At 43.2% G+C, this 11,956-nt stretch overlaps 1 protein-coding gene across 1 annotated transcript; it reads right to left on the reverse strand.

The window, feature by feature from the left end:
• Positions 1–1,926: 1,926 nt before the first annotated feature.
• Positions 1,927–11,585, reverse strand: LOC127673178 (myoferlin-like). The gene is made up of 4 exons (XM_052168788.1): positions 11,367–11,585; positions 6,532–6,709; positions 5,326–5,450; positions 1,927–2,103 (listed from the first exon to the last, which is right to left on the reverse strand). The coding sequence occupies exons 1-4, from the start codon at positions 11,583–11,585 to the stop codon at positions 1,945–1,947; spliced, it is 681 nt and encodes a 226-aa protein (XP_052024748.1). The 3' UTR covers positions 1,927–1,944.
• Positions 11,586–11,956: the final 371 nt, after the last annotated feature.

The raw sequence follows: 11,956 nt of genomic DNA on the forward strand, positions 1-11,956 counted from the left end.
ATGTCTGTACTCTCCTGATTCTACAGGGGCTGCTTGCTTTAAACCGTAGTTGAGGATGTCTGTGGCATTGGCAGAACAGAAAAGGGAACACAAAAATTAAATCTGCAAAGTCTAAATGTTCCCAGCGCCATCATCTTCATCAGAAGGTTCTCCGAGAGTTCCAGAAGATAGGAAGGACGACATGTATAGGACAATGTCTATCCAAGTTAAGACTCCCCAAGAAAAACAGGACGTGGATTAGACCCCTGCCAGCTGAGCCTCCCTCTCACCGTGGCATAGGTGAGACCACAGGGCAAGACTGTTACCAGTACCAGAAAATTCGACTCATAATGTCTCCACCTAGAATTTACCGTCACTTGCATGCCACCCAACTCCTTGTGTGAAGGATATCCTATCATGGTTTTCCTCAAACATGGAATTTCCTGCTACACAACATTTAGAAAGCTTCTTTGAAGATAGTTTGCATTCTCACGCCTGTGCTTTCTTTGGCAAATCCCACAGTTCACAGGCATTTTCCAAGTGAAAGCTGTAACTGCATGTTTTTGTTTGATTTCATTAACAACTGAGGCTACACGTGTATAAAGGTTTAAGATCCTGCAGTGGCTGTGCGTAAGGCAAAAATTTAAGGGAATGTTGTTGCGCTCAGAAGTCAACACTTGAGCCCTTTGAATGTGAGAAGCTGGCGGTGAGAGAGGCAGAAGTGATAAGTGGGTAAATCATTCTCCGCGTCACTGGGGCCTCCCTGCTTCCTTATCTGTAATTAAGAGGTCACTCCTTAGAATGCTTAAGTCTGTCAGTGGGAGCTTTGAATGCTCACAAAGCCAGTGACACTTTGATTTTAGCTGTTCGCCAATGATGGGAATGAACCACTAGGAGGCGCAACTGGACAGGGGGGACTAAGGGCCTTACCCTAGAAGGGGAAATGTCTGCTTCCACAGAGCAGAGTACTCCATGCTCTTTTCTTTTTGACCTTCCTTGTCCAGTGCTTTATTATTCGGCAACATTTAAAATGAGGTTGGAATGAGTCACTTTCTCTTTTGAAATTTAAATGCCAACAGATCTGAGTTACTTCAAGTCACAGCTATGAAATGTCCTCTGGCTAAGCCTGTGTCCTGGCTTTGTCTAACTTAGCTTCGAGTGTTTGTGTTTGTGTGTGTGTGTGTGTGTGTGTGTGTGTGCATGTATGTGTGTTAGTGTTGTTATTGTTGTTGCTGTTGTTGTTGTTTCTTCTCTGTTTCTTAGTATATAATGAATTTGCATGTCTTCCTTGTTTAGGGGCTGTTCTAACTATCTGCTACTCCTGTTTTAGTGTTAAGTATTTCGTAAGGAGCGCAGAGTGCTTGAAACACTTAGTAACAACAACTACAGCACAAACAAGCTATTTCTAAAGACATGAAATAGGAACATTGTCCCGATTTGTGGAAGCCATGATCCTATCTTTCTGTGGAAGTCAGAAGTCCTTCTTCAGGAGGGTAGCTCAGGCGATCTCTCCTCCTTCTCTTCCATCCCCTACCCTTTGCCTCAGACTGCTGGGCCAGATTCTCAGAGTCCAGACTGGGCCTCCCTGGGCTACTTTAGACTTGGCACCAAACCAGAGAATGGAGGTTTTCTGTGTGATTCAGAAACTTCTTCTGGGGTGGGGTGGGACTTTCAAGGAGCCCAAAACAATGCCCAAATGCATTTCTCTTCCTTCCTTCCTTCCTTCCTTCCTTCCTTCCTTCCTTCCTTCCTTCCTTCCTTCCTTCCTTCCTTCCTTCCTTCCTTCCTTTCCTTTCCTTTGCTTTCCTTTCCTTTCCTTTGCTTTGCTTTGCTTTGCTTTGCTTTGCTTTGCTTTGCTTTGCTTTGCTTTGCTTTGCTTTGCTTTCCTTTCCTTTCCTTTCCTTTCCTTTTCCTTTCCTTTCCTTTTCAGAGAAAACTTGACAAGATTCGAGAAGCACTTACAGTCTAAGAATTCAGGGCATGCTGGGATGAGGAGATAGGAGGCCGATTACTGTACCTCATGTCTTCTATGACTTCATCTATCAGCTGCAGCCACACCTCCGCCAACTGGTTTGCAGGAATTTTACCTTGGATCCCTGATTTTACAGCCTCTATATTTGATTGCTGAAGAATTAAGAAAGAGGAGAGAGAACTGATAACTCTGCCATTATACTCAAGAAAGTGTTATTTCCAAGGCAGGGTAGAGGGTGGGCATGGGGTCAGGGACATAAAAGGATTTAGTTACAGAAAGCCAGACGGCTTTGTTTCTCACTCAGTGATATTTACCATAGCTTTGTGCTATTTACCTTTATTCAAAATGCAATCGACACTGATAAGTTTAAGCAATAGCGAAAACCTTATCCTGTCTCTTGACCTTTGGAACTATGTAAATATTTTATGTACTCCAAAAATAAACAGAAAGAAACCATCAGGAATAGGTGAGGTAACCCACAAAAGGATATACGTGGAAATAGTATGGGCTCAGTTATATTTCAGATGGACAGCTGAACTAACCCATGTAACCTATGAAAATAGTACTTTAGCTATTTGTCCTTAGTTTCAGGGCAAAGGAAATCCAAAAGTATCAAACTTGAATCACTGTGAACTTGCTCACAGTGGCTGATGTGTGGAATTTAAGTTTGAACAAATGAATGATTACAGTTGGGATAGCAGAAACTGGGATCTCACTGAAGGAAAGATAGACTAAATCCTTGGTGGTAGATTAAAATTGGAGGCACCATTCTGGCCTTCAATATTTTAACAGATATAGAAATAAGTTTATACATATATCTGTGTGTATGTATGTATATGCCCATGCATATGAGTGTGACCATGAACTTCTTGGCCACAAGGCCTATAAGCAACAGTATAGTAACCATGAGCACTCTAGTACCCAGATCTTGTTTTTCAAATGTCACTTCCTATTAAAATGACCACAGCATCTCAGAGAAATGGTTATTTCAGGGCTGGAGCTGGGAAAGTACAAGCTAAGCCCAGCATATGCTGATGTGCTAGAGCTGAGCATCTGCCAACAAAGAGAGGAAGGGAGTGCCTGCTCTGCCTAGCCAAGGTCAGGGAAGTCACTCTCTTTGTCAAGACCAGCCTGAGCTCAGACAACTCGGTCAGTGGAAGAAGAGGATAAGGGGAACCAGGGCATAAACCAAAAAAACAAAACCCTGAAGAATGGCCCCAACATAATTAGAAAGTTGTCTGATTCTCCACCAACTCCCTTGAAGAAGGAAAATGGAAACTAATAAAAAAATATTGTATTTTGGGCTGGAGAGATGGCTCAGTGGTTAAGAGCACTGACTGATCTTCCAGAGATCCTGAGTTCAATTCCCTGCAACCACATGGTGGCTCACAGCCATCTATAAGGGGATCTAATGCCGCTTCTGGTATGTCTGAAGACATCGACAGTGTCTTCAAAAACATAAAATAAATAAATAAATCTAAAAATGATACCGCATTTCAATTTCAGCTTTATTTATTTTTACAAATATTAATTTAAAATGTTTATAAATTAAATTGTATAAATATTTAAATTTAATTTTTTTTCATTTTTTTATTTTATGGGCACAAGTGTTTTGCCAACATGTATGTCTGTGTGCCACACATATGCCTGGTGCTTTTGGAAGCCAAAAAATGGGCAACAGATCCCTTGGAATGGGAGCTACAGGTGGTTGTGAGTTCTATGAAGAGAACCCATGTCCTCTGGAAAGGCAGCAAACACTCTTAGTCACAGGACTATCTATCCATTGCCTCCATTCCATCTTTACTAATCAGGAAATCACACTGAAGTCCAGTCATCCTTGAGTATTGGTGCGCCCACCACCGACACGTGGAGGCCTTTTATTTGTAAGGACCTTGGTCTGTGATGCTCCCTGGGGTTATCAGCCAAATGAAACCAAGAGATTGATTGAAGCTGCAGGTTCCATTGAGCCTGATCACTCTGATCACTCACTGCCTGTGAGGTTCTGTCTTCTGACCGCTGTCTTCTCAGCTCTGCGGTCATCAGTGATTTCAAGTTCCCTCATGCAACCACATCCCTCGCCATAGGCCGAAACCAGACTATGGCTTTGGAAACTACTAAGGACCTGGCACATGCCTTGTTGCTATTCTTGAGGGCATCAGCCAGGACATTCACATGCACCATGTTGGTGGTATAGAAAGATGGTTTTATATATCTATATCTATATCTACATCTACATCTATATCTATCTATGTATCTATCTATCTATCTATATCTATCTATCTCTATCTATCTATCCATCTATCTATCTATCTATCTATCTATCTATCTATCTATCTATCTTTCTATCTATCTATCTATATATCTTTGATATAAAGCAGCCTGCATATAAAAAAGCAATATTTTTAGTTTGCTATAGAGTTTTTCAACAGATATTTTCTCATATATCTTGGTCTAACATTTATCAAATACTGTAAACTGAAACAATATTGTTATTAATTTATTTCAATCACATATTAATGAGGTTAATGTGATATTTCCATACATATGAGATGGATAGATTATGCCCAAACACTCCTTCCCCACCCACCCATTTACACTCTAAATTAATATTAATGCTGGGTGGGATTTATAGAAATAGCTTAGTATCTTACATTAAGTAGAAGTGTCTCAAACGTGGCCCTTTCTCCTCACTCTTGTAGCCTACCAGTGTCAAGAAGACCATCTTGTCTGTTCTTAAGCAGGTCTACCAGAGAAACACCCCCCAACCTCCTCCAGGCTTCAGAGAAGGAGTGTTCCCCCAGTCGGAAGCAAGAGCAGAGACTGGTGGGCCTTCCCATAGCAGAAATTATCTCTGTAATAGAGCAAAGTAATACAAATTGCAAACCAGGCTATTGGAACAAGGTGCCCTTTATATGCAAATCATGTTGACACCAGTTCCCTTTCCTCTGCCCTGTGGCATCCTCCTTTCTTTGTCAGTAAGAAAGCAAGCACTCACTTACACCTAAGATAGACTTCCTTGTGGTGGGTGTGGCTGTACAACTGGAATTCTGGTGAATGGAAAGTGAGCAGAAATCTGGGTGTTTCCTAAAGAGAGACTCTTGTCACCTTCTCGGTTTTTTTCCTCCTCTTAGGCTGGAGGGTGGGTGTCCTGGTGAGGCTGTGTCTATGGGATGGACAGAGGTAACTCCTTAGTAAAGGATAGAATGGCCAGGGGGAAAGCACAGGCACGGGTACCATTTCCCTCCGTTGTTGGTAATCTGCTCTACTGTTGACCACTGTGTGTTGGAGACCTAGTACTACAGATGCCTAGGGTGTGTATTACCCCATGTTTACCTTACTGTCTGCTAAAAGTAAATGCTGGACAGATAACTCACCAGCCATTCTGCCATGACTAGGAGAGTATTCACTGCGTCCAGGCGGTAACTAATATCCTCCCAGTAGGAAGTCAGGGTGACGATGGGCTTTGTGTGGGCCCAAGGTAAGTAGTAATAGTAGTTCCCTGATATGGTGAGTCAGGATTCAGAAAACAGGGACGCTTGAAGTGGACAACATATTTGTTACATAGATTTGCTGATGGAGCTACTCATTAATGAATGGCCTGGAGAATGTTCTTGGTTAAGGTTTGTTTGTTGTTTGGGGAGCTGGAGATTAAACCCAAGGCCTCATACAAGCTAGGACAGTTCTCTACTGCTGAGTCTCACCCGGGGAACTATTCTGACTCATCAGTTTTAATCAGGCAAGCAACAGAGGAATAGATGGTCCATTCATCTGTTTAGCAAATTGTTCTAAAACGCCAGCAAACCGAGGGCAACCGGCTCAGGATCTGTTTGTGGCTCAGGACCATACAGCTGAACACGGGTGACGGTTACATCATATGGCGTGGTAGAGCAGACAGCACTGGGGGTTAGACTCACTGTCTTTCTATGAAAACTGTTCTTTTAAATTATTGCTCTAGCTGGAAGAGCAACCACACCCCATCCCCTGTTCTTTGCAAACCTTGGCTGCTGGCACGGGCTTGGCATTACTCAAGAGTCTTTCTGCAATTAAGACTAAACACTTCACACTTACTAGGGCTTTTTATGTTTTAAGTCAGCATGGACAAAAAAAATTTAGGTAAAAATATAGCAATTCTGTTGGACTGTTTATGTGCATAGAGCCGGATACATACACACACAATTAAAAAGAAAAAAAAATCTTCTAAAAGAAAACTAGGTGATAGAACTGGGTAACTACTAGTAAGAAACAAAAGCCTGGCTTTTCCAGTGTCTGAGCAAGAGTGCGACCATTGTCAACTGAGGAATCTAAAGGGGATTTGCACTTGGTGGGGTACAGCTGCTTGAGGGAGTGTGGTATTTACTGGGGTCATCACCTTGGGATTTCATGAACTCTGTGTCCAGCCTGGGACACTGGCCCTTGGGTGTAACGACTCTTGTGGGTACCTAACGTCCAATGCTCTTTCTTACATTATCTAATGAGATGCTGGGGATAATAGCCATCAGAGCTAAATACAGCGTGTGCCTCTTGTGCTGAGATGGACCCTCTGTAAGCACGAACAGCAGAGAACTTCACACCACTCTTACCATCAAACACTGCGCGGCTGTATTGAGTTGTTGATGCCAAAGGGTTACAGGTTGCATCAAACTTGTTGCCATAGTTCCCGATGCTGACTTCGAACTGAATGACCTCACCGACTTCTTGCAACATGATGGCTGAATGGAAGACGGCAGACAGGCTGTACTTCAGCCTTCGCAGGTATTTCTAAACAGAAGGAACACACATAAGGTTCAGGACCGTCTCACATGTCTGTATTTATACGTGGATTTCCAGCAGACCAAAGGCTAAGCCTAGTTAATTAGTGCTGTACTAAATGCCACAGGACTATGTTCTCAGATCCCTTGACTCTCCGTCTCTTGTTAGTGGGCAGAGACTAAAGGGTTGTCACCATGGAAATGATTAACAGAAGGGGAAAGCTTCCACCTTTTGGCTATGATGATAACATTGGATAGTAGCTTCCACCTTTTGGCTATGATGAACAACACTGGGTGTGTACGCTCCTGCTTCCAAACCCTTTGAGTGTGCACTCAGATGTAAACCCACTAGATTCTACAGTGATTCTATTTTTATTTTTGGTGGGGAGGGGGAAGCTTTAAGAACGGGCTTTATTTTGTTTCAAGCTCTCACTATGCCTAGGCTGGCTTTGAACTCATAACCCCTTGGTTCAGTCTCTAGGTGCTGAGATTATAAGCATGCCAGGTGAAAAATATCCAAAACAACAAAATGATCAATAAATTTGTAATAAGGATTTGAGATTTTTTTTCTTCCAGAGTAAACAAAGCAAGTGAACGGGTGAAGACTTTATGGAGAAAGTTCACAAGATCGGCAGATGTGATACTTCTAGTCATCACTAGAGGAGCCAGTGAGAGTGATTTCGAAACTAGATACATGAACTGTAATATAATAATTGATATATGCCAATGTTTGACAGAATTTCTAAATTATTTATTCAAAAATATGTTTTCTCCCTGACCTTTTGGATAGAATTTCTATCTGGTCTTAAAAAAATAATGTAGATCTTGGGCACAAAGATGCATCCAAGCATCCCTGCACTGGATGCCAAGATGGAGAAGATCTCCACAGCAACCATGACCTTGCCCTTGGTGCTATGGTAGACAGGGAGGAAAGTGACCCAGACACTGCAGAACACTAGCAGGCTGAAGGTCAAGTACTTGGCTTCGTTGAATGTGTCAGGCAGATTCCTTGCAAAGAAAGCAACAGTGAAGCTTCCAAGGGCCAGACAGGCTAAGTATCCTAGGACACAGTAGAATGCAGTAACTGAGCCCTAGTTGCAAACAATGATGTAAGAAATCTGGCAGTCTTAGCTAGGTACAAAACTTATTAATGAACAAATATAGTGGTGGATTACCTTAGTGTATGAAGCTAGGTCTGTTTTCTAGCTGTCAAGTTCCAGTTACCTCAGCTGTCAGTGTACTTAGAAATCTGGGAAGAATAAATTGTAATTTGGGAATAAAGTATGAATACAGATGACAGAGGTTGGCTTATAGGCCACTGCGGTATCCATCACAACTTGGGTGGAGTCTGTTTGGCTGTCAGACCCAGAAGATGAAAGCTTTGCCTTTTTTTTCCTTGTGGAGTAGATCTCTGTGATATGAGAAATGATGCACCTTGACTTGGCAATGAGACATTTGACTCTCAGGGTGTTTTGTTTGTCCACTGTACAGCTCTGGCAGTGGGCAAGGCAATGGAGTGGCATTTCTCAGTGGTTATCATACCACAATCCAGGAAGTCTTGTCTCTGTGCCCATTATCTTCTTGGAGACCTTGACAGATAACTGTTAGGCTTTGGGAATCTCTGTCTTTCATAAGCGTAAACATTTAGCAGATTTCTGGCAAGATTGAAAGCAGTATCTACTGAGCATATCTGAGTTAAACAGCCTGTGTTTGTTTGTTTGTTTGGATTGTTTGAGAATGTATCTAGCAAATAGATAGCACAGTATAACTTAATGACAGTAGTAAAAACAAGGCTAAACATACAAAAGGCAGTGATCTTTAACCTTTATACTGTTTAGAAATCTGGCTTTGTGGCTATGTATCAGCAGAGAAAAACACTTGAAAAGACAAACACAAAGAGATAAATGGCTGAGTTTTGTCTAGTGTATACTCAGGTTAGAGTTGATGTGGACCAGGATGTTAACATATCAGGGCTGACAGTGGTGGCTGCAGCTGTGAAGCCCCTTGGCTAAACTGAGTACTGGCCAGAGAGAGAGTGTGCCCAGGTTGGTTTAGGCCCGTGCCATGGGCTGAGTGGGCAGGCGTGCATGTAGGCCCAATTCCCAGGCAGCTGACAGTGGCCTGCAGACCTGGCACTGGGTGGCAGCTCTGGTAGAACCACTGCAAGCAAACAGGGTGGGGTGAGAGCTGGTGTCACAGGAGTGTTCTCCTAGTCTCCTAGCAACTCTGCTCAAGCAGTGTGAGAGAATTCCTGACCAGGCTGCTGGCAGCAGTGGCTGGTGATTGCTGGAAGGCAGACAGAGCAGGAGGGGTTGGGGCAGATGGTTAAGAGAAAGCAGCAACTCAGGAGAACAGGGGCCAAGGCAGAACCCTGAAGCACAGAGGTGGAGTGGGGGTAAGATCTGCTTGTCCTTGTGGAAGAATCAAGAGGCAGGGTGGTGCCAGGCTCACAGGGCCAAGCTTCCTCCTCCCCATCAGAACATAGAAGCACAGGGAATGGGGGCAGGGTGATGGCTGCTTTTCCTGTGGGAATGGCAGAGCCAAAGGGGCTTCAAACTAGGAGCAGAACAAGAGCACAGCAGGTGTTAAGAGAATGGGAGGGAGGAGGAAAAAGCCTATGGATCACCAGTGAGAGAGTTGTTTTTAAAGTTTCAGTTAAGTGGTCATGTAGAGACACTGCTTGCTGGGTACTGTGCTTTAGACCTGGAGACATCCCAGTAAGTAGGGACAAGGTGGTGAAGACCAACTCTTTGGGTGAGAACAGAGTTATTAAAATGTTCCTACTGGGGTCCCGAGGAAGAATCAAGCACCCCAAAGAGGAGTAGAAGGCAGGAAATAATCAAAATTGAGGCTGAAAGGAACCAGTTAGAAAAAAAGAAAACAATGCAAATAATGAACCAAACTAAGTGCTGGTTCTTTGAGAAAAAAAAAAAATAGACAAACCTTAGTCAAATGACCAAAGAGATAGAGAGACAGAATTAAAAACAAAATCCAAAATTAAAAGGGAAGACTGAGAGCTGACAGTGAGGAAGGTCAAAGAATCATTAGGTCTTACTGCAAAAACCCGTACTCTACAAAATTGGAAAATCTTAACAAAATGGACGATGTTCTAGAGAGATACTACAAACCAAATTTAAATCATGATCAGACAAACACTTTATTTTTTTAATATTTTTATTTTCTATATTCTTTGTGTGCATTCCAAATGATTTCCCCTTTCCCGGATTCCCCCCTCCCCATATGTTCCATAAAACTTCTTCTCTCCATCCCTTGTCCAATCACCTCCCTCCTTTTTCTCTGTCTTATATTCCCTTCCCATGCTAGATCAATCATTTCCAGGATCAGGACCCTCTCCATACTTCTTCATGGGAGTCATTTGTTATGCAATTTGTGCCCTGGGTATTGATGGCTTCTGGGCTAATTAATATCTACTTATCAGAGGTTGCATTCCATGTGTATTCTTTTGTGATTGGGTTACCTCACTTAGGATGATATCTGAAAGACTTATAGGAAAATCGCTCTACACAACACACACACACACACAAAAATCATATTTTGAGACAAGGTCACCCTTTGCAGTCCTTGCTTTTCCCAGAATTATTAAATAGAACAGACTAAACTTTAACTCAGGGACCTCCCTGCTTCCAGTGTGCTAGGATTAAAGGTGTGCACAAGCATGCCTGGCTCTGGAAATCCTTATTTAATTATAAACCCTAGAGGCCTTTGGCTGTTCCTCAGCACCATCCATGAGCCCGATTTGTTGGATCCTGCAGTCAACCTTACACGGTAACACCTGAAATGAGGGTGTCTAAAGGGAAATGTTTTGTTCTTCCCTGGGACTGATATCCTGTCATCACTTGGTGGTCAACTCAGAAGATCTAATATCAGATTGTTCCTGTCTTGTAATTGTTACCTGAAGATCACTTATAGCCCATGTCCCCCAACATGTACCCAGGATTCTACTCTGCCCTCTTCTGGTAAACAATATAGAAAATCCTATTGGCTGGGCCGCTCTTTAGTCCCTACCAAGCCTGTTAAGGTCAACACCCCACCACTAATGAAGCTCCACGCACAAGGAAATTCCCCTGAATTGATTAGTGATCACTTCCTACTCCAGATTCGAATCCTGACTCTGCCCCTGAAATACAATTGCACAGGTAGTAGAGAGGAACAATTTTAATTCTTTACACTTTACATCAGAATCCAATGAGTCTACATAGATTTAAGTAAAAATTCCTTCACATATCAATTGAACTGAAGGACAAAATAAAGAGACTACAAAGCTCCTTGGCATGTGGGGCACAGTCCCAGCTGAGAAGTCCACAGAGGCAGCATGAGTCTCTTGCTCAGTTTTGCTCTGGATCCTCCCAGTGAATGTATTGAAGGATTCTAGGTGTATGTTCTGTACAATGCTTGGGTGTCTTTCCTTTCCAGGTTCCTCTCTCACTAAGGCTCTGTTTTTAGTCGTTTCTGGGAGCCCCATTCGCTCCAGAATTCATCTGGAACAAGCATGTCTCCACCACTGTTGGAGCTGTCATCTTCTGCCTGGTTCAGAGCCCATTGAACCTTCTCCTGGAAGTGGCTCCTACTTCTTGAGGACCGCAAAGTCTCTCTGAACTCTCAGCCATTGGCTCCTCTCCATGTGGCTCTCTACAACATTTCTGTACCCTCGCTTCTCCAAATGCAGCTTCACTCAGCAGCGTGTCTATGCTTGGGTTCACAGGCCCACAGCACCAGGACTGCTGGCAGGAAGGATGACTCAGGGCCTCAAAATTAACCATTTCCCAGGCCCATGTCTGTTCCTGGGTCATGTCTGGAGGCATGTCAGTCTCTGGGTGGTCCTTCCTTCCACGTGTATCTTCTAAGTGTGATGCAACCAAAGCCATGGCTTCTGTTTCCTTAATAAATATCATAGCTTAGCATGTGATGTTTTCAAATTATACTATAATCTGAGAGACGTGGAAAATATTTTATATATTTACTCAAGGAATAAGAGAGGGGGAGGGGCAAGCAGCCCCTTTTATAGAGTGCCAGACTTACCAGACTGTTGCCAGGTAACAGTGGGGAGGGGTATAGCTGGCTGTTGACAGGTAATTGTCGGTGGAGCTTAGACAGAATCCTAACAAGGGGGAGGTGCCTCGGGGCGTGGCTGTAAGGGAAGGTCTTGGTTATCTTGACTGGTGTGGGAAGACCCACCCACTGTGGGCAGCACCATTCCCTGGCTAGGAGAACCATGAGCTGGAATAAACCTGTTCTC

The sequence above is a fragment of the Apodemus sylvaticus genome, chromosome 22 (genome assembly GCF_947179515.1).
Source record: "Apodemus sylvaticus chromosome 22, mApoSyl1.1, whole genome shotgun sequence".
NCBI classification, from domain to species: Eukaryota; Metazoa; Chordata; class Mammalia; order Rodentia; family Muridae; genus Apodemus; species Apodemus sylvaticus.

What these genes read in the sequence shown, in the direction of transcription:
- LOC127673178 (XM_052168788.1), bottom strand. Translation starts at nt 11,585, where the DNA reads ATGGCTTTGGTTGCATCACACTTAGAAGATACACGTGGAAGGAAGGAC. An exon ending in CTGCATTTGGAGAAGCGAGG is followed by an intron (nt 6,710 to 11,366) that starts GTACAGAAATGT and finishes CCTTCTGTTTAG; the next exon opens with AAATACCTGCGAAGGCTGAA. An exon ending in TAGTCATGGCAGAATGGCTG is followed by an intron (nt 2,104 to 5,325) that starts GTGAGTTATCTG and finishes TTAATTCTTCAG; the next exon opens with CAATCAAATATAGAGGCTGT.